Source organism: Scatophagus argus, chromosome 14 (assembly GCF_020382885.2).
Source record: "Scatophagus argus isolate fScaArg1 chromosome 14, fScaArg1.pri, whole genome shotgun sequence".
Taxonomy (NCBI): Eukaryota; Metazoa; Chordata; class Actinopteri; family Scatophagidae; genus Scatophagus; species Scatophagus argus.
In genome coordinates this window covers 10,717,396-10,738,620 of record NC_058506.1, presented here as the reverse complement: position 1 = coordinate 10,738,620, position 21,225 = coordinate 10,717,396, and the positions used below count along the sequence as shown (strand labels likewise).

The 21,225-nt window shown below is 39.8% G+C and overlaps 2 protein-coding genes across 7 annotated transcripts; one reads left to right on the top strand and one right to left on the bottom strand.

Moving 5' to 3' along the window:
- The first annotated feature begins 2,167 nt into the window (after positions 1–2,167).
- Positions 2,168–9,343, top strand: dnajc18 (DnaJ (Hsp40) homolog, subfamily C, member 18). Its single transcript, XM_046410887.1, has 8 exons — positions 2,168–2,649; positions 3,541–3,709; positions 3,941–4,086; positions 4,706–4,912; positions 5,723–5,835; positions 6,180–6,289; positions 6,383–6,555; positions 7,230–9,343. The coding sequence occupies exons 1-8, from the start codon at positions 2,523–2,525 to the stop codon at positions 7,352–7,354; spliced, it is 1,170 nt and encodes a 389-aa protein (XP_046266843.1). The 5' UTR covers positions 2,168–2,522; the 3' UTR covers positions 7,355–9,343.
- Positions 9,344–9,755: 412 nt separating this feature from the next.
- On the bottom strand, positions 9,756–20,516 carry brd8a (bromodomain containing 8a). Of its 6 annotated transcripts, none has more exons than XM_046410880.1 (20): positions 19,905–20,516; positions 19,475–19,571; positions 18,998–19,067; positions 18,812–18,861; positions 18,609–18,731; positions 18,432–18,512; positions 18,284–18,348; positions 17,119–17,261; positions 16,620–16,811; positions 15,041–15,131; positions 14,596–14,745; positions 14,070–14,230; positions 13,318–13,780; positions 13,153–13,196; positions 12,772–13,040; positions 12,494–12,586; positions 12,303–12,371; positions 11,789–12,071; positions 10,970–11,014; positions 9,756–10,786 (listed from the first exon to the last, which is right to left on the bottom strand). In XM_046410880.1, the coding sequence occupies exons 1-20, from the start codon at positions 19,945–19,947 to the stop codon at positions 10,727–10,729; spliced, it is 2,592 nt and encodes an 863-aa protein (XP_046266836.1). In that variant the 5' UTR covers positions 19,948–20,516; the 3' UTR covers positions 9,756–10,726. The 6 variants fall into 6 exon arrangements, 5 of the variants coding, with proteins under 5 accessions (XP_046266836.1, XP_046266837.1, XP_046266839.1 ...); XM_046410881.1 differs by having other exon boundaries at positions 12,494–12,574; XM_046410883.1 differs by having other exon boundaries at positions 20,328–20,516.
- Positions 20,517–21,225: the final 709 nt, after the last annotated feature.

Genomic DNA, 21,225 nt, shown 5'->3' with positions numbered 1-21,225 from the left:
TTTGTATCCTAAAATGCCATGTTGCCCTGAAGGGGTCTTCCTGACTGATACAAAAGAAGAAGAAGAGAACCAAAATTAAAACAGGAAACATTCTTCTTTCAAAATAAATAATTTGACAAAGTCAGCATCAGTGAAACTCCAACCTGGGGCGAAACACACTGTCACATAAATTTCTAGAATTTCCTTTCATACATTAATATTTTTTCTACTTTATAGTTCATCTTTCTATTTAGTGATAAAGGTAAGTCAAATAAGGATGGACAAAGTGATTTTTAACACAGCATCTATGGTACGGAACGCATCAATGCATGCAATTAAGTTCCTAATTGTTATGTGAGATTATAATTGTGATAGTTGTGTTTCAGATAGTAAACTTGAATTATTCTATTTTTGAATTCTCTTTGTAGTTTTATTTGTCTTGTTTTATAAATTTTATAAATAGGCTTCCTTTGATTGTTTTTGTCGATTTTTTTTTCAATCTGTTATTTATTACCACTGCTTTTAATTTTATATTGATTCATTGTATGCGGAGATGCCCTTCTAAGGTGTGAAGCCTTGTACTTACTTTTTTCTGTTGTACTGATGTACAGAAAATGTTTAGTAGTGTGAATGAATATAATCTCAGTGAAAAGCAACTTTCAGGCTGCCAAAGCATGATAGCATGGTTTTCCGATGTAAATGAAATGGACACAAAGAAAATCATGTGTTGCACTTACGTTTAACAGGAAACATTGTAGTCTGGTTATATACTGATATTATTGTTACAATTTAGCTTATGGTTATTTTCCTTCCTTTGTTTATGGTTCTCGTATGGTCTACATGCATATTTCAACAAACAAATATAATGGATTTTATCTTGCAACATTTTTTATTATCTATGGAAATATGTTTTCGCATTTGACTTCCTAAATGATGCACACATTGTAAGCATGCCCTATGGGACAAATCACATTTTTTTACTCTTGAATAAAATATGCATGAACAAAAAATGTGTGCCATATTTTCTAACTTACTGATAGAAAAATGATTGCTACTTTCACCCTGACCTACATCTCGATACAACCCTTCTTAAAGAACTTAAAATAGTGAGTGTCGTACTCGTGTACAGTATAGCCAACCAAGAATATTTACACTTAATGTTGACTTTTGGATCAGAATTGTCACACCACAGTATGTTGTATCTTCCTGACTTTCTCTTAGTGTCCTTTCAAACTGTGTCTAACCATTTCAATGAACAATTGTTATACAGATGAAGACAGTTTGCCATTGTTGTATATTGGATAGCGATGATGTGAAGATGTTGAATGAGATCTCCACTGACACCGTCTTGCTTGTATACAAGGATTTATTACAAAACAACCCAGCATCAATTATATGCATGTGAGCGGATCCAAGCCAATAGAATCACACTGCCGAATCATCTCTAACCATTTGCTTATATAGGTTTACATGGATAAGGGATAAAAAGTCTGTCAATCATCAACTAACCTCAGTTCTATGTTGAAACAGAAAGAGGGGGGAAAAGACTCTATTCCCATTTGGCATATACCCTCGAACCTAAGACCCTTCTCTAATCATGACTCCAAAAAACATTAACCATACTGAACTGCAGACACCACATTGTTTTATGTAATCTCACCAAAATCCATATTAGCTAAATATGCAGTCTTATCGGTAGTTTTTGTTTTTCATTCGATCAATTGACATTATATTTTAAGATAAACAGGGCAACATTAAAAATATCCATTACATCCTCACCGTCTTCTCTTTCTGCCACTGCAGTCAAGGGCAGAACTGTGCCAGCTGATGGTTAAATAAAAATCAGTCACCAAAAATGGGCATTTTATACGTTACTCTCCTTCACTTGAATGCATCACAGTCAATTTCGGACGTCCGCCTTTTAGTGAAAGAACTTGAATGCAGCAGCAGCATCACTGTACACCTGCTGATGTTACTCAACTTGTTGATTTTTTGAAGAACTGTTGGGTAAGAGACGGGAAAATAAAATGGTACGACAAAACATGTATAACTTTCCAACAAACAGACAAACAAGTAATTAACATTCTGATTTATTATGGACGACGGTTTTCTACAGATTTCAGTGCTCTCTTCACCGGATATGACGTCGCTTCTGCCTTGCCCCCCAGCTCTTGTCCATCACAGCTTAGGCGGTCTAGTGTCAGCAAGTGTGGCCCTTTAAACATCGCTTAAAAACAGACAGTAGGAAGTCTTCATATTACGGACTTCAGGTGTTTAAAAAATGGCCTCTCTGCAAACCTGTCTGCAGCCTGACAACAACCGCCATCGTCTGCAAATCGTTTTCTGCCAAAGACTTTGAGTGGCTCCAGGCTCGCACCTTGCTAGCTAGCGTTAACGCAGCTGTCTGAAACCAAAGCTAATCGGATATCTAACGTTAGCTGTAGTAGCGGGTCGCTCTGCCATATGATATTGACGCACATTGAACGGGGACAGACCTCTACAGACAGCGACTGGATCAACAAAAATAACCCCGTAACAGTGAAATGGACAAAGAAGAAGCAGACAGGCTGATAGAGAAGGCGAAGCTGTGTTTGCGGTCCGGACGGAAAGATCGGGCGCTACAGCTGCTGTATGAAGCCCAGAATATTTACCCCAGCACCCGGGCCAGAGGTAAAATTAGCTGACGCACATTCTTCAGTGACAGTCTGATTAGCTAACGTTATTCGGGTCGCTAACTTGGCCCAATCTTTCAACCGTAGAAAATTTTTAGATTTCAGGAAAGGTGCACAGAATTAGTATTTTTAGACGGGGACAAAAATTAGCGAGCTAGCTATCTAGCTTTAACACTGGAAGTGTGCATGCAGAAATTTATTGCCGTTGAGGGTTCCCTCCCCCCTTGCAGAAAGCACTACAGACGGTGAGGCAGTGAGGTGTTAAAATCTGACTGTGTGCAGTTGCTTTACTTTGGTTAACTGATTTTCCATCAGTGGCATCAAATCCAGAATAATCCAGCTATCATGGATTACATTTAGCTCTTTGAGCACAACGTTCATGAGGCAGTTAAATGCCACAGGGTCCATTTTTAAACCACTTTGTATTGAATTACACACGTTTTGCTAGGAGGGAAAAACTGTTGAGGTACAGTGCGCAGTCAATATCACTTTAGTCATATATAGGTGAAAGGAAAAAACTGAATAAATGACTGAACATGGACGAATACATATTGTAGGGTACAAGGAGTCCCTGAATGGTTTGAGTAGGAAGATGATGTGAATCAGGTTCTTGACCACAACACCTTTTGGAGCAGTGTGTTTTGGATGAAAGGTTATCATCCCTCCCACTCAGTTTCAGAAATGTAGTTACCATATGTAAGGGAGGATTGAAGTTGTTTGGGAGGCCCTAAGATGCCAGATGTTGGTTTTTCCCTTTAGTGTTTTTCTTTTGTCACCAGTCTGTATGTTTAAGACCTACCAAATAGATTTTAGTAACCATAAATTTCCGTTGGGATTTTGTCTGAACTCTCGGTTAACTTCAGACACTGTGTTTTTTATTTTTTTATAGTGCTGATAGATGCCATAGTAAGGAACGGAGGTACTGCTGCTCCAGAGGCAAACCACGTTCCCCCGCCGACAGGCTGGAGAGATGAGGATATTGGAAAGAGTGAAACAAGTAACGAAAGTGGTACTGAGAAGAAGAGTTACACTGAAGAGCAACGACAGGGTGTTCTCAGGTGCACATTGTTTTTCAACAGCTTGACCGCTGCTGTTGTTCCTCACCATATAACTCTGGTTGTGTTACATGCCCTGAGTAACCTGGCTATTGGTCATACACTGGTTGAAATCAAACGTAACACTGATTATTGTATGGAGTGCTCTGTAAATGTGCATACGCAGTAACTTCCTATGAGTCTGACAGGGAGTTCAACTTGTATTTTGACATCTATTATACTTGGTTATTTCAGGATAAAAAATTGCAAGGACTTTTATGAAATCCTTGGTGTTCCCAAAAATGCCAGCGATGAAGATTTGAAGAAGGCGTACAGGAAGTTGGCCCTCAAGTTTCACCCTGACAAGAACTTTGCTCCAGGAGCAACAGATGCTTTCAAAGGTATAAGTCTCAGCAGTGCAGCTGTGCACTACAGTGGTGACATCTCTTTTTCTATTGTTACTGTATCTTTAAGAAAGGAAAAAAAAAAGAAAATCCTTTTTAGTAGGATGATTTCACCTGATTTTAATTGCAGAGCACTATTCATGCATAATGATGAGCGTCCACAACAGATATTAATTTTCTCGGTTACCACCTCTCTGCAGAGTTGGAGGTCACGATCAGATGTGAGCACACAGACACGACGCATATTTTTAGTTTCAATGTGCCTGTCGATGATGATGGCCTTCGGAAATACTTAGCAGAACTTGCTTGAGAAAGTTTTCTTTGGTATCAGAGTAATCCAGTGATAGCTGTTTGTACACAGGACCTACTCATAGCTAATTCAGGATATGTTCCATGGTGTCAGGTTGCAAGGTTGTAAGGCTGAAGTTAACGTAATCCATGGCAGCATTATACTTCCTGTTTACTTCCTCAAAGTAATACCTGTACCTGCTCGAATAAATATGACTGAATATCAGTCTGCTTAAATGCTGCAAAATGTATTATCATCCATAACGTTTTTATTTTCAGCAGATTGTATTTTGCATTGAACTTAAACGTTTTCCTCCTCTCTAAACAGCAATAGGCAATGCATATGCAGTGCTGAGCAATCCAGAGAAGAGGCAACAGTATGATCAGTATGGAGATCAATCTGCAGCTTCAAACGCACCCCAACACTTCAGCCACAGTCGCTCTGGACGCTACCGAAGCTTCCACAGAGACTTTGAGGCTGACATTTCCCCTGAGGAACTCTTCAACATTTTCTTTGGAGGAAGGTTTCCTACAGGTGAGTGGTTGTATATGATCAGATTGTGTGCACAGTGAAGGGTTATGCTTAAGAAGTCACTGTGAGATAACTATTTAAGTTGTACCATCAAGTGAATTCATATCCCGGTTTTGCTGAGTAAGCAGGAAGAAATCTGAATATTCCCAAAACAACTGGTGTTTTTTTTCCAGATAATAATTTAATGGAAAGACTAATACATTTTATTCATTTTAATTTTTGATTTCGCTCTAAAATATTGCATTTTTTTATTACGACTATAATTGGCTGGGCTGCAGCCACTGGACCAACAGATGAGGTTTTCCTTGACTGAGTAGCCGAGCGGTGAAGGTACACGATTGGTCCAGCCGGATGAGTGTTGTATTTCCCTATTGGCTGTTGTGCTTTCAAAATTAATAGGTGCCAAGTGATGTCGTCGGAAGAACAACACAAGTTATATTTTGCTATTATTGAGTTTTACTTGTTGTAATTCACAAATTGATTTAATATATGCAGAAATAACTAGTGCTTAGGTGCCAACACACAATTACAATTAATGCGCCAGCAGAAATAAGCAATAATATTATCTTAAAAATATTATGTTAACAAACGATCCATTTTACTTTGCTTACTGCTTAGACACTACCACTGAACCCTGTAACAAATTGACCACATTTTGCACATTGACCACGAGGCCCAGCCAGCCATATAATAATTTTTCACCTGGCCCTGTTTATTATTATTATTGCTGTCAGCTGTGGTTTAGACATATGATGTACTTGTCTTATTGCATAAGTGTAGACCCTATAGAAGTGTGTGTGTGTATCTCTACAGGAAATATCCATGTATACACCAACCAGGGAGCCTCCTACTCTCAGTTCTATCAACCTCGTCGTCGACGTACTTATGAGAGGCGCGAGGAGGTGGTGGAAGAAAACCAGAGTCAGGTCAGTGACTCAGAAAACAGAAACTAATTCATTTTTAACAACCACAGTATTCTGCTGTGAGAGTTTTGTGAAAATATGGCATTATTCTAATCATTAACAAACATTCATACAACATACTGTTTGTGTGTTTTTAACATGGCCGCAGCTCTCCAGTGACTGATTCCTTTAATGTTTGATTTCATGTCGTATATTTACTTTGGTCATAACTGAAGTGCTTTTATTCCTTTGGTTAATCATGGTGTGGTTCTAAGAGAAAGCTGTGCTGGCATGAGTACAGTGTATCAGAGCAGCCTACATATAGTTTTATATGCTTTGTAATCAGTGCTGATTTTATCTTCCCACAGAACACCTTCACAGCGTTCCTGCAGCTTCTGCCCGTGTTGGTGCTCATCCTCATATCGGTGTTTACTCAGATGATGGCCACTAACCCGCCGTACAGTCTCTTCTATAAGCCGTGAGTCTGTCATACCATCAGTTTTTGGTGTCACTATGGTTGAAACCACAGTTTCTCTATACAGTATGTTTTAATGATGTGTTTGGGTTTCAGAGCCATGGGGCTGGTGGTGTCCAGGGAAACGCAGCACATGGGTGTACCATACTATGTGGATAAAAGTTTTGAGAAGGAGTACCGCGGAGCTGCACTGGATGAGCTAGAGAAAACCATTGAGAGTGACTATATTGAACACCTGCAGAACAGCTGCTGGAAAGAGAAACAGCAAAGTAAGCAAGCAGTTCATTTGCCTTAGGTCATTTTAGTTGCAGTGCAGGTATCACTGGCTTCATTAAAGAGCAAACCCTGCTGTGTATGAAATCTGTTACATTGCCTCCTGTGACACAAGCAGACCCTCAACTTCAGCTGGTCACTGTTAAAGGAGTAGTACAGCTTGTTGGGGAGAAGAATGTCAGAATACAAGATCTGATATTTTGAAACCGATTTAAATTTGTGGCTACAGCCAGTAGCACGGAGAAGTAAGTATCCACTGGTTGCCTGGCAACCAGTCCAAGAAGTAGGCCATCACATAAACCCCTGTAAAACACTTCATGTCAAGATAACAAACGCGTTATAATGCATTGTAAGGCATTATAACCACTGGACAGTGCCAGACTACCTGTTTCCACTTGTTTCCAGTCGTTATGCTAAGTTAAGGTAAGCTGCTTTCTGGAAGATACAATGAGATAAACCTTTGTTAGTCCTGCAATGGCATCATATTTACAGCACAGCTTCGAGAGTGTTATCAGTCTTTTCATGTTCTACTTGAAGTAGAACAAAACCTTTTCATCCTTCACTTTTTTCCTATTCACCCAAAAAAGAGTAACTATTCCTTTAAGTGTAAAAAGCTACTGTAAGTAGTTGTAAAACATCTTCTTTTTTTTTTATTCGCTCTCCTTTTCAGAATCAGACTTGGCAAACCTCGGACAACTGTACCGAGATGAACGATTAAAGCAGAAGGCAGAGTCGATGAGACTGGACAGCTGTGAGAAACTGCATCGACTGGTCGGCCGTCAGAGAGGCAAATGAAGACTGTTTGAGAAGAGAGAACAGTTTCTTTACAGACTTTACAATTAACACATCTAATTCAATGGTCTAATTTATTCAATCTGGCCACTTTTGCAAAGAAATCTCTTTTAGGTACAGCGCAGTCAGTGGGAGATTATGCCACTGGAAACAATGTGCCTTCTCTCCTCTTTGATGGTAGAAAATAAGAGTTGCATGTTTTCGCTGCCAACTCTGGCTGTCGAGGTCACAGCATCAAGTGCAAACTCACTGTGGCAGTGTTTATGATGTCTTGGAGCCTTTAAACTTTCTTATAGAAATGGCATGATGTTCGGGGTCTCCCTTTGGGGTTATGAAGGCATATGTATGTTCACACATACACGTTTAGGTTTTGTAGTTTACCTGTATTTATTTTCATGAATGTTTTCATGTCCTCACTGGAATTTTAGGTGTATTTATTTAATAGTTAGTAATAGATTGAATGTTACTTGAGCATCTTGAGCTCTTCTTTTTCTCTGTAGGAACAGTGACTGAAATAATACTGAAGTCTTTGGACAAATCTGTGATTTTGCGTACTGTGCAATGACAGAAGATATTTTTACTTATTATTGAACAATAGACAAATCAGATTAGACAGAACTATAACATCTATACTGTGGTTAATCTGGCAAGTTGACCTCTGACACTGTAGCAGTAGGAGGCGCAGTACAGTCAAATGAAACAAAATGTGACCACATTTTTCTGATTAATGTGCTTAGTATAAAAAGGTTGTACTTGCCATAAAAATGAGCTGATTCCTACTGTACAGCTTCCCACTCTCTGCACTACTTCCTCTTTTAAGCCTCTTCAATTTAGGAACAAGCATTTTAGCTGCAGGTATATGTTTCAGGTTGAGAAATGACTGTTGTGTGTTGCAAAAAAGAGGCCGTGTTTTGTAGTAGTTTTAACTGTCACATAGAGGATGACCGCTTCAACCAAAAACCCCATTCACAGTCCTGCACAGTACTGTACATCTGCAAGGTCGCTGAGGCTTAAATGGCATGCAATACCTTCGAAACCTTCCTAAACCATGCACAAATTTAAATCATTTTGTTCTCAGAGAAATGTTTTTTGGCCTGTATTTTAGAACTTTTTATGAATCCTGCACATTTTAGTTAACTTTGTCTCATAAAGAAAACGTTTTTGTTTGAAAATCTCACCTTAAGTGGAATCAACAATTTAAATCGTGTTTAGAAATACTGTTAAAGTCCATGTAAAGGAAATTCAGTGACTTGCTTTGATACACATTAAACATGTCGTACATTAATTATGGTATTAGGCTGCTACAACAGTTTTTCATAATTTTCAGTATTTTGGGCAGGTCTGAAATCATGGTTCAGTGACACACTGGAGCCATACTTAGCGTAACATGGACATGAACAACATTCTCCAACAGCTAGGAGGCAGAATTCTGACTTTTTCTTGTCAGGTCTTGTCATGAATAGACACTGACTTCGTGGAGTTGTTAAATTTATTTCTTTATACCAGTCCTAGATGAGTCAAACCCTATACAGACAGTGATACTTGTTGTTGTGCACTAAGACTGCCAAACTGCCTTAGCTGTTCTCATTGTGAAATCTTCAGGTTTATCTGAAGCACTTTTCAAGTTCATAGTTAATCCTGTGTTTCATATTGTTACTGTTGCATGCACCCTAGTAAGAGAGTGTTTTATTAGTTACTGATTATTTTGTGCAAACGCATCTTCATGACTACTGACACGCTAAATGATTAGAGAATTCAGGTCCACACTGTAACTCACAAACATGTCAAACCTTTACTGTGATACACAAAAATTAGGTTTTGGTATCAGTAAGTATGATCGTATATTTGAACATCAGGTTTTCAGCCAAAAATACCAGACATTAAAGATGTAACCAGAATCTGTTTTTGCCTGTGGGATTTCATTTGCTGTTTGACTCTTTGAATGCTTCATTTAATTTGCCAGCAAATAAAGCATGGCTTTCATGCTTCTGTGCATGTGATCTGACCAATTCTAGGATAACAGACTTATTTCACAGGCTAGATATTACTAGAGATACTACCTTACGCTTTCTTTGTGCCAGCACTTTGAGCTGTCAAACTAATACATCTAATACTAATACATGTCTGGATTTAACTGAAGTAGAACAAAACCTTCTGTTTTCCTTTTCTTAGCAAAATCAGTGGAAGTAATCATAATGAAAATATGAGCAGAATGTATTGCACAGGAAAAGTGGCAGTTGACTACACAGACAACATGGCATTATCAGGTGGCATGCTGGGAATAGAGTGGGTTTGGTTCAATAACCGCTATGAATAACTTTTATTGATCAGGCCAATTTCATAACACTGAACATGACTAAGCAAAAGCCAAATGCAAAAAAAAAAAAAACAAAAAAAACGTGATAATCATTGGTATGAGCTTTGTGAGTAGACCTCGCTATGAAACACAGCAGTGGTGATGTATTTCTCTTGTAATGTGTAACTTTTTAACAGTTTTGTGCCATGTGGTCACTGATGTTTAAACCCATTCCTGAGAAAATCTCCATACAGAGCAAATAACAGCCACAGCATGCCACCATGGTGTTTTTTTGTTGTTCTTTGGAGCAAATGTGCAAATTCAAGATCATCATAGTGGGGTTGGGGGGCTCTTTATGTGGTTTTATTGTTTAAACGTCCAGAAAACGGTTCAATAATGTGATGTTTTCTCAAAAATACAGAAAATGACTCGGAATATGCATGTGGGTAGTGTTTCACAGGAAGTGTAGCATAGACATAATCAACTCATCACAAACAATACAACCATTTGCAAAAATGATCTGAAGGTTTGCAAAATTAAAGAACTTAAAAAAGCGCTCAACTGATTTTTATATATGCAATGAAAAGGTGTTTGAAATTCAGAAATTTTAGGATAATCAGAGTCCTCGGCCCCTGGTTTTACATATTACCACCAATACTGTATATTTCTCAAAATCAACCACACTAATCTGAAGTTCAACCAGGCCCTCTGCAGTCTTAATTTCAGTCCATTTGTAGGTTAGGAGTAACTTTTATCTTCATCTCTACAATCTGGTGTAATTCAGATCAGGCTAAGTCTTACAGATCTGCAACTACGTCTAGGAAAGGTTTGACCTAGTCTTTCTGAATGCCCCATTGTAATCCGGGATTATGCAGTATGTAATCCATGTCTACATGGCTGTCTCAGAAGAAACAAGCTTCTCCCCAACACACCCATTTAATGTAGTGTGCAAGTAAAGGTTATGCTGCAGTATGCAGGGTGATAATCTGTGCAAATGACACAGAATAAGCACAGTCTTGTTGTAGCACACCTTTTAGTTCAACACAGGGCGACTTTCGGATCAAATTCATACTGCACGTTCATTTCTTCATCTTGAGGTCAGCTTCTATGGCACAACGGCGCCCCCTGGTGCCACCATCCTATAGTGAAAAAGAGGAAGAAATGAAACTTTCACCACATTCAGCATGTGGCTGAACTGACACCTGTGTTTGACTTGACGGGCGAGTTGTTCTTCAAGATGCTCCAGTCATGCATGACTTACATATTTCAGCTGAATGAGTTCTTTGTTTTTTTCAGACAAGCAATAAAGAGAAGGTACTTACAAAAAGAGAAAGAAGGAAGGCAGGAGAGGACATGGAGACAGAGTCCTGAAAGAGGAAAATGGTACATATCAGCACTGAGACACAAAAACGCATTTAAAGTCTCAAGATGAAGCAATATGATGCCAAGAAAGATACTATTCACTTCCTGGCTGCACTGCAATCGCACAACATATACAACACGTACTACAAACATATATTCTTGTCACCAAGTTTTTACAATAATCTTAAGTCTACATAACAAAGGAACAAATATGAAAAACAACTTAGCAATACGAGCTAAGTGGAAAAACTGGTGCAGGGCCTCCTTCAGGACAACTTAGAAAATGTGTAAAAAAAATCAGAATATTACATCAGACTTATTTTGTTTTGTTAAAGGTACATGACATGTGGTATGGTAATATAGCTAAAATGTATGGTTAGGGTTTCTGTACTTCCATACATCTAGTACAAATCACCCTTCTGACATTAATAAGCCATATTTTTATTACAAATAATTAGAACAATTTTCCAAAACATATGTTTTTGTACTTCCGGTCAACCATTTGTTTGTGATACATGCAGTAATGACAACAGTGAACAATGTATAGTCTTTTTACAAGTGTGTTTCAAGTTTCTACAAGTTGACTTTGGTGGCATGGGAAACCAGTGGCTACCTTAAAGGATATCATTCTAAGGACTAATATCATGCTACGGAAAATGGCACGCAGATCTACTTTAGCATCATTTTTCACTCTTGAAGTCTTCTTTAAGTCAGCCTGTTGTCTCACCCTTGTCTCTTCTGCTGTACTCTCAGCTTTTGTCAAAATTCTAGTGAAGCACCTTGTCAGTAGAGTCCTGTTTGCGTGTGCTCTCACGGCCCCTCAGGCTCTTGGCGCTGATACCAGCCTCTGATGTCTCCATGATAAGCTGGGTGGCTAGAAACTGCTGGATCTGCTCCAGGACGTCACGCTGCATCTCAAGAGCCATGTGGTACACGTCGTGATCCAGGCTGTTGTACATGACCGCGTTCTGAAACATGAGCATGATGTCCCTCTGGAACTCAGCGGTGGTCCGTATGAAGCCGGTCTCAATGTTCTTTTTTATGGTGGCCAGGTCCATGGGCCTGAAGGAGTGAAGAGCAAAAAGGGGCTAGAGTGATCAAAAGTCAGTCAAGTCTGTGTCATTTAATGAGCTGCTGGGGCCTCTTGATTACTGAATGTTCAATTCCATCGAGCAAAAACGTTTTGTTAGATTTTTTATCTGCACCAGAAATATGACAAGTAAACACTGTAAAAACCACTGAAACTAAAAACAGACACAAAATATGACCACAGCAAATATTTCCCGTGCTTACCTGTGCACGATACTGTGGTACCCAGGTGCTATGTCATCTGTTACTGGCTGCAGAAATACATTTGCATACCTACAACAGGTTCACATAAATCATATGTCTCAGCAAAGAAACAGTACAGTAAATTAAAAATAGAAATCTATCAAAATCTGAGCATTAGCGGCTAATGTTATTTATAAAAGTCATATTCTGACCTGTGATTGGCTGCTGCACGCCACACCAACATAATGGCTTTCTTCCAGATCTTGTGAGCCTGTAGTGCTTCCAGGTCCTCACTGCACACAGAACTGCAGAGTCATGGTACATAAGGAAGAAGGCAGTGCAAACAGAAAGGTCATAAGGAAAAGTAAAATCAAGCAAAACCTGACTTGCAGCACTACACAGTGTGAAATTCATGTTGTTAGTCATAAGCTACGATGCAATTTCATCTCTCACAGTTCACACTTTATATGCTGCATGTGGCTGAACTCACAACTGCGATGAGGCAGGGCTGCTGGGGATGGAGTCTGTGATCGTGTTGAGCTGCAGAGATGAGGAAGCCGTGTGGAGGCTGTAACCATCCTCGCTCTCACTGGCCACAGGTCCTAGATCCATGTCCCCATCTGGTTCTGACAAGAACTCATCTGTCCCATCACCCTCTTCTTCTCCACACGCATCCACTGGCCGATTGACCTCGGCGAACACTTTAGTCCCTGAGGCATTCTGTCCTCGTACAACATTTCCATCTTCCGTTTTCATCTCCTGTAAAGACAGACGGAGAGTGACTGCAAGATAACTGTGGAGCCATGCACTTTGCATTTCAGTAGGGCATTTACAAGGATCATGTTTGCTCTATCCTCATTAGGTGCTATACCTTAGGATGCTTCTCTGTCAGTGGGCTATCTTCTAATACTGAGTCTGCCAAGATAGTAGAAATGAATAATAAGAGGGAAATTGTTATAAAAAATGCATAGTTGGATGCAAACTGCATGTCGTGAAGCAAGTGAATAATTTAGTATTTATTCATAGGTGTGCATACTTCTCTGGGGTTTATCAGGTCTTTTCTGTGCCCACGTCTCGCTCTCACATTTGATGGTGACCATCTCTCCAGTCTCCATTCTCATTACCTCAGGCAATGAAGGTACTCCATTGTGGCACTGCTCCAAACTATTTGAGCTGCATGAGGATGAGGAAGTGGGAGGAAGGCCCCTCAGTCCCACGGGGAATGCTTCGAGACAGTTATCCTGACTGTTGCACAGAGAGGAGAGTGAAACCGTGGTCCCCCCCTGAACTTCCAACACTTCTGTCTTACCCTCCCGGCTACTGTGAAGAGACGAAGACTGTACGGACTGAGGGACCCCTGTGGGCGCTGTGGGGTGAGACTCATGGGGTGGGAAAGGCCCAGTCTCCCAGGCACCAGACAAAGCATGACCGTTCTCCTCACACAGCGATAGAGCAGCCTCGACTGCAGCTGCATCCAAAGCCTCTGCGGTCTCGTCTGCCTGTAGAAGAGGAGATATGAATCGATAATAATTGAGTTTTTTTGATAGTCCATAATCTTCCTAAATCTGAGCAGTGATGTCAGTGAGTAAAGTGTTGATATAACTCACGACATTAATGACCAAAATGAAAAGACCCACAATTTCAAGGAATTTATTTTTCCTTAAAACCTCAAGAAGGCTTTATAGATGTTTTAAGTTATAAATAAAAAGATAATATTGTCAATTTATCACACTTGATCTCAAGTGCTGCACAATATCTAATTTATATGCAACTCGTTGATTTTGGCACCTTGTCCTCAATGATGGCGATGATGTCCCCCACAGTCTTCAGGTCCAGCTCATCTCCCATGTAGGATGCAGTCACATCCTCCTCACTGAGCTCTGACACCCTGTCCTCTGCAGAGACAGGCAGGCATCCAGAGGACACAGGCAGCACCATTATATCTATTTCTACAAACAGACAACAACTGATTTTCAACTGTGCTTCTTTTTCAAGATACAATTTTATAGTAGTAGTAGTAGTAGTTATTAAAACAATTAATTTTCGATTTGTACACAGCTTACTTAGCTCAAGCTCCATCATTAGTTTGCATCTAAAATTCAACCAAAATGAAACTGAACTCTTGTTAGTTTTTAATTGTGATAAACCTTCGCCTGTTGCCTTAACCTTTAACAGATGTAGCTTTAACATTACATATCTGAAATGTCCAATGAAGTGAGACCTTAAAATTCTCTTGTTATGACTCAGGTGGCATTAAGGATGCGAGAAGGCTTAGCCTGTGGGTTGTTTGGGATGCGGGTCAAAATGGACAGACCTGTACTTGCTGAGCCAGTAGGGTCAACAGAAACAGGAGTAGTGGCAGAGAGTGGCACACTGGAGGCGGAGTTTGCGCTGACCATGAAACCTAAAGGAGCATGAAAGTGGGTGGGACCTGCTTCCAGGAGACGTGACAACATTGGGGAACCTGCCATGCAAAAAAAAAATCATACACATTAACGTACAAAGCGACAGAAGCAGTCAGCTTCTCGAAGCAAATAGCTTTAACAACAGTAGCACTTTCATAGAGAAAACAAACATCCATTTAGGATTCAAGGTGTAAAACTAACTAATATAAAACATCCATTAATAAATATGCAAAGTCCATATTCAGTATTCAACCACCTGGATTTTATTTTTTGTTTTGGTGCCAAGATTTGTCTTGATTGGAATTAAAACTTATGCAATCAATTAGACATTTGTTGTCAGCACCGTCTGTGTACCTGTTGCCTGAGAGAGAGGTTGACCAGACGGAGCCAGCTGTAAGTCATGTGCTCCTGTCACATTACCAGGGGCCACATCACCCTCCCCAATCTGGGACATAAACACATACAAGCAAGTCAAACATTTTACTGTTTTCTTGTATATTAAGTGCACCTCAAGTATCATTATTTGTGCTCCAGCCTGTGTTCAAAAATGCAATTGCTGATTTACACACAATAATGCATTTTATCAAAAATAAATTTCAGAAGTGCAATACATCAGTTTATACATGCTTTATATTATATATTTTAGTTTTCACCCTGCATATCAGTGCAGAAGGATTACCAGAGGAATGCGAGAAGGCAAAGTTCTAGTAAACGATAAAACTTGTTGACATGTTGGGATTTCATAGAGCACAGTGGGCTTCATTAGATGGAAACATAAATAAAAACATGAAACAAGTCACACGGTTGACAGCGCAGCAACCACTCACGAAGAACATTGGTCAGACACAAACTGAACAGTGGCTCCTAAGCTGCAATGGGAAAACAGACAGGACAGGACCCATCATTGACATACACCTTAGAGGTCAAAAGTACAAGAAAACAACCAAGCAGCAACCCATAGTTTGCCTGAAACTCTTCAGCTATAATATACATACGAAACTTGGCAGAAACCAACACAATTACAGCCTTGAATTCATAAAAACAAATGCCAAATACATTTTGCGATATGTAAAATACACATTCACATTTCTTCATGTCAACTTCGACTATCAAGAAACCAAGCAAAATTCATTTCGCGACCAAACGTAATGTGTCTGTGGTACAGCCAGTTAAGGCTTTTAAAGGTAGAGAGAAAAAACTCCTGCTTCCAAAAACAGGAACCTTGTTAGGCGTATGCTTCAGAGCACATATGACCACACATAAAAGTAATAACAGGACAACATCCGAGCATATGCAGAACACTCCATATGCTATTCATAAGAATATGAATGAGCTTGTAACACAGCCTTAAGGGCCATTTACACTGAGAATGATATCTATGGTGATAATGATGTGAGCATCCACAGTAATGAACAATAATGCAGCGCTGCCAAGCACCAGCTGTGTCAGCAGTTTACCAGCAGTTAAATGGATATTTATAACCTGTCACTGCTGTGAGTTACGCGGGGAAACAACTCACCCCACAAAATTCTAAAAGAGGAGTTAAGTGAAGCCAACACTGTTACGATAGTTCATCTTTTGAAGACAAAATTTATTCCTGCTTTCATTTGGGTCAACATCAATTTAACGGTAACCTGGCAATCATCGAAGAGGACATCGGTAAGGACAAAACTTCAGAGACCCCATCATTGGTCCCAAAGGCCGACTGGCAGAATGTCTCATGTGAAACGACTGAATCTGTTTACAACTGGCAAAACAAATCATAGCTACCAAAACCACAAAACAGAATGGAAGTCATAAGGACTGCATACTTCCTAAACACACAGAAATCCTACAAATGGGTGAAGTAAACATGGGATGTCTTGCAGAATCAAACATAATAATTACAAAGCTTGGCAGCGTTGGCATATTACAGTAAGTCTCTTCCACATACCAGTCTGGAATTTGTAGCCAAAATACTGCCTTTCTTCAGTAACTCTGACAGGAGTGGAGATGGTGGCGGCGTGGCTTTCTGGCCCAGGAGCTTCTTTTGAGTGGGGTCATCCAGAAGTGACCCCTGGCTCATGTCATCACTGCCAGGTCCACAAAGCTCAGGAATTGTCATTAGTCTGACTGAACCTGAAGCCTAGAGACAAAGAGAGAGGAAGTCAAAGATTCTTATTCTGTTATTATGCATTACAGCAGTGCATGCAAGTTATATTTTAAGGTAGGTCATGAAAATAGGTCATTTTCTTTACAATAACACAAAAATAGTATATTACTTAACAAATCTAAACATGTAACACACAAGATGTATCTCAAAGAGCTGATTTTAACTATAAGTACTACACCAACTGAAAATACCAGCAAACAGTTTTAAATGTTCTAACACAAAGATATGATTACTGAAAAGTAGGGCAGACCTTAACACACTTGAACTTTCAGTGACTTACATTTTTTGTCAATGCAAGATCCAGTGTCAAGCACTCGAGTGGGTCACCTGGTGAGAACTCCTGGCTTGAGGAGCTGCAGGCTGAGGGTGAATGCATGGTGATGCCGGGCACTCGCTTAGGCGTGTTCTTTGCCACCTGTCTGGCTGGAAGAGGGAGGAGAGAGGGGCAGCATAGAGAGACGATTTTCTCACAAGCTGAGTTTCAAGTTTTTGTTTTTTTTTTGTCCCATGAAAAACGCATCACGATTCCTGTGGCTAAGACGAGTTCATCTACTGGTCCACAACTGCTGGTCCAACTGCGGACAACTGACTGATTGCTAAGAAATTTTGCACAAATATTGGTGCTTGCCGGAGGATGAACCATGCTAACTTACTGACAAAGCACTTCTAAAACAACTGATCAAATCTACAACAGCCTATTTAATTAAGTAATGCTGACACTCTGATGTTAGTTTTTTTACCCAATGCTGTCTGTATTCTTGTTACACTAACATTCTGACAACAGCATGCTGCCTGTTTAACGAGCTAGTGCGCAAAACACTACATACTAATCTTTAGCATGTTAACTTGCTAACAGTGAGCACGCTGACATGCTAATGTTAAGGCTGATAAATTGCTGAACCTTAGAACATCTGAGGCTGACAGTTCAGAATGAGGCAAAATCAGTAAAGTTGAGCTGAGGCTGATGAGCACGCCCAAATGGAATCTGCAGATTTTTATACAGTTCTCATTGGTTCACAAATGAAAATCTGTGCAACTGAACTTTTTTTTTTTTGCTTTTATTCGCCTGATCCCTTGAAGTAGTGACTAAAGGTGTCTTCTCCGGTCCTCAGCAACAAATTAAATTTTTGACATATAGTGACACTGCCCCACTAACTTCAATAACACACACATTTTATAAGCAGTATCTCTGTTTAAAATCTGTGGTAAATCTGCAGAGGTGTCATCGAAATCCTGCAAGTGCAGATTCCACGTGGGCCTGCTGAATGAACGAATAAGAAATGTCTTACAGGAACAGCTGAGGATGTTTCAACTCAACAACTATACATAAGCTTAGTTGTTTTCTTGAAGTATACATACTAGTTATAGAGCACCAATGAAATTCCTAAAATATAATTATGTATTGATATTTTTCCCCAAAATACCCCTTAAAGGGAAGAAGATACCTTGATAAGCAGCCTCTGTGTTTTTTCTTTTCAACTCTGCTTCCTCCTCTTCCATTTTCTTTTTCCTGACCAACACACAGAAGATCGTTTATTAGAGAGTGTAATGTCTAAGCTTTACACGTTTCTTACTTAGTTTCCCGCCTCTTACCGCAGAATCTCTTGCCATAATTCTTCTAATTTGGAATCTAGATGTCCTGCTTGAATCAGTTCAGCCTCTCTCTTGAGTTTCCTGTGAAAACAGCACCACATCCACAAGTGTCATCAATGCACTTTATGATGGAGCCATTTTGTTTTGTTCGTGCAGTTAAAAGCGATGCTTGTATACCTGTGCTTTTCCTGTGTTTCTTTGATCAACTTTTTTAGTTCATCAATCCTATCAGCTGTCAGCCTGCGTACTATCACATCCTCCGCTGTCTCCACCACTTCACCTTTTTCACCACGCTTCCGTCTGAGGGCAACAAATGCCATATACTGTCAATGCGTGATGTCAGACACCAGGTTTGAGGTAAAAGTCACTTATATGCTTACTTTGGGACTTCTGTTGTTTCCAGGAGCTCAGAGTACTTGGAAGCACAGTGCTGTGAAAAAGCAAAGAAGAGTCAAAAACAGCTCTGTGACAGGACAAAATATAATTTGCCAAGCTCGCTGTACAGAACATGTGTTTGGTCGTTGTGCTCTGCAGGAGAATGAACTTTTTTGAATTTTTTTTCATACCTTTTGAGAGAACCAGTCAGGTGGTCGTCCAGATTCTGCAAATGGTTTGATGGCTCGACTGACAGATACCCTGTCGAGATGAAGACGATATTAAAGACTTCTAGCACAAAACAGGCAATAATTCCTGTCCTGGTTTAGTTTTAAACAATTTCATGGATAGCTAGTCCATCACAGTATTAACACCAATCGAAAGCAGACAACTACATTCCTGCCTAATGTATCGTATATGCATGTCTGTGCACTGTGCAAGGAAACTAGAACCCTCAGCGACAACAACAGAGCCTCCACTATACTGGAAGGTAATCTTAAGTAAAAAGCTTATACACTGCCGTAAAGCATCAAACTTCTGACTAGTTAAACATAATCATACATACATGTTACAAACTACAAATGACTTTGACATAAAACATTGACTTGCACACAATAAAGGATCACTAGCACAGGCTTTAGTCTAAAGTGGCAAAAACAGGACAGTACCAGTTCTGGTCGCCACTCTTCATGACAGATGTGGCCAAACACAGCTTCTCCCTCACTGACCATGGCTCCGTTGGTCCAATGACAAGCAGCTTGTGTTCTACAAACGTGGAGGGGGGGGATGGACAACGCATGACACATGCTTTATATAGTGTAACAAAGCCGATATGTCATGCATGTTGCCTCCTGCCCATTCTCAGGCCTGGTGCTGAAGCATGTCGTTTTGAACAGTTGATGGTAAACAGGAACGACTACTACTGTAAACAGAGCTGTCAACTTGTGATGACAGCCATTAATCCATGCGGGCTACCCTGCAGGGAACGGAGGCTGTCGTGCAGGAAGTTAGTAGTGATAACACAGACAGTACGACACACTCGCCGCTAACGGATAGCATGTCATGACATTTTGCTATGTAACTACCAACGTTACTCACTTGCAAGCCCGTTTGCCATCTTCCTGTCATCCCGACATCCCATACATCTTTGTATATAGAAACCCTGCAGTTATTAACACCGACGAGATCCGAAAACAGTATACATGAAATAACGAACGTTAACATAAGTGTATGTTACGTTGTGGATCTCCAGGCTTTCAATATGTTTCTTTGTAGCTAGCACTCCGAATCACTGCTGCCCGTTAAAGTCTCGAGTGTCTTAGCGACTGGTAACTTAAAGATTAACTGCTAACTAGCTAGCTCAAATGCTATTATGTCTTTCTCCTTAAAGACTGGCAAATGGTTCAATAACCCCAAGAGACTCGATGCTGCCAAGTAACACCTAGACGAGAAAATTTAGCTTACTAGTCACTAACGTTATTTATCATTTTAGCTAGCAGCGACCAGTTCGTGCACGCCCACCTCAGTAGCTTGATGATGGTTCAATATGTTGAATATACTTAACTTTGGCTGACTCGCTTCATATAGAGTTTGTATACAAGGATGTTCCTTTTTCGTTGGATGTAGAACAACAATATTACCAACAAAAGTAACAACAATAACAATTATGCATGTATGTATATTAGACCAGCAGCCCTTTTATTTAACCACAGGGGATAAAATATAGGGAGGATATTTGATGCCATCTTTGTGGATAAAATGAAAAAAAAAAACTTAACCTGGACCTTAACCAGAAAGTGTGTACATTGTTGAACAACTAAATTATCACTAGCATTAGAATAAATTGAGGTGCAGATACAAGAATCCATGGCATCCAATGACATAGTCTACAGTTGTACGGAAGATATAAAATGTCACATAAATCAAAGATAGAAACTGAAATTCAATATGCATCCTTTGTAAAATGCCAAGCGGACTTAGTCATGTAATACCAGTGAATGTGTTAAATGTTTGCGTAGGAGCTACAGACTAGAAAAACTGGTTTGTGACCAGTATGATAAAACAAAATTAACAACCAGGGAGCAAGGGTAACTGGGAACTTTTGACTGCATGTTGAAAAATGTTGTGATTGTTATATTCCCACATTACAACTTTTACTTTTCTCTCATATTCTTATTACACACTACACTGTTAACTCCTCTCTGGTTTTATCAATCACATCTTCATCCAGTTCCAATTCTTCATTCTGTTGTCTGCTCTGTTTTTTCCCATCACCTGACCTTACCCACCCACCTGTTCATCTCCTCCCTATTTCTTTCACTGGTCTCACAGAACATGTACCATCCCATTTCCACCCACACATAGTCAGATTGTCTGGTTTGGATCCACATTAGCTATCCAGTCTTTGCTTTGCCTGTTT

Coding starts and splice junctions, on each gene's coding strand:
- dnajc18 (XM_046410887.1), top strand. CDS start 2,523: ATGGACAAAGAAGAAGCAGACAGGCTGATAGAGAAGGCGAAGCTGTGT. Junction 4,913..5,722: donor TGGAGGAAGGTTTCCTACAG/GTGAGTGGTTGT, acceptor GTATCTCTACAG/GAAATATCCATGTATACACC. Junction 5,836..6,179: donor TGGAAGAAAACCAGAGTCAG/GTCAGTGACTCA, acceptor ATCTTCCCACAG/AACACCTTCACAGCGTTCCT.
- brd8a (XM_046410880.1), bottom strand. CDS start 19,947: ATGGGATGTCGGGATGACAGGAAGATGGCAAACGGGCTTGCAA. Junction 13,041..13,152: donor TGACAGAGAAGCATCCTAAG/GTATAGCACCTA, acceptor CTGTCTTTACAG/GAGATGAAAACGGAAGATGG. Junction 12,587..12,771: donor AGCCCTGCCTCATCGCAGTT/GTGAGTTCAGCC, acceptor ATGACTCTGCAG/TTCTGTGTGCAGTGAGGACC.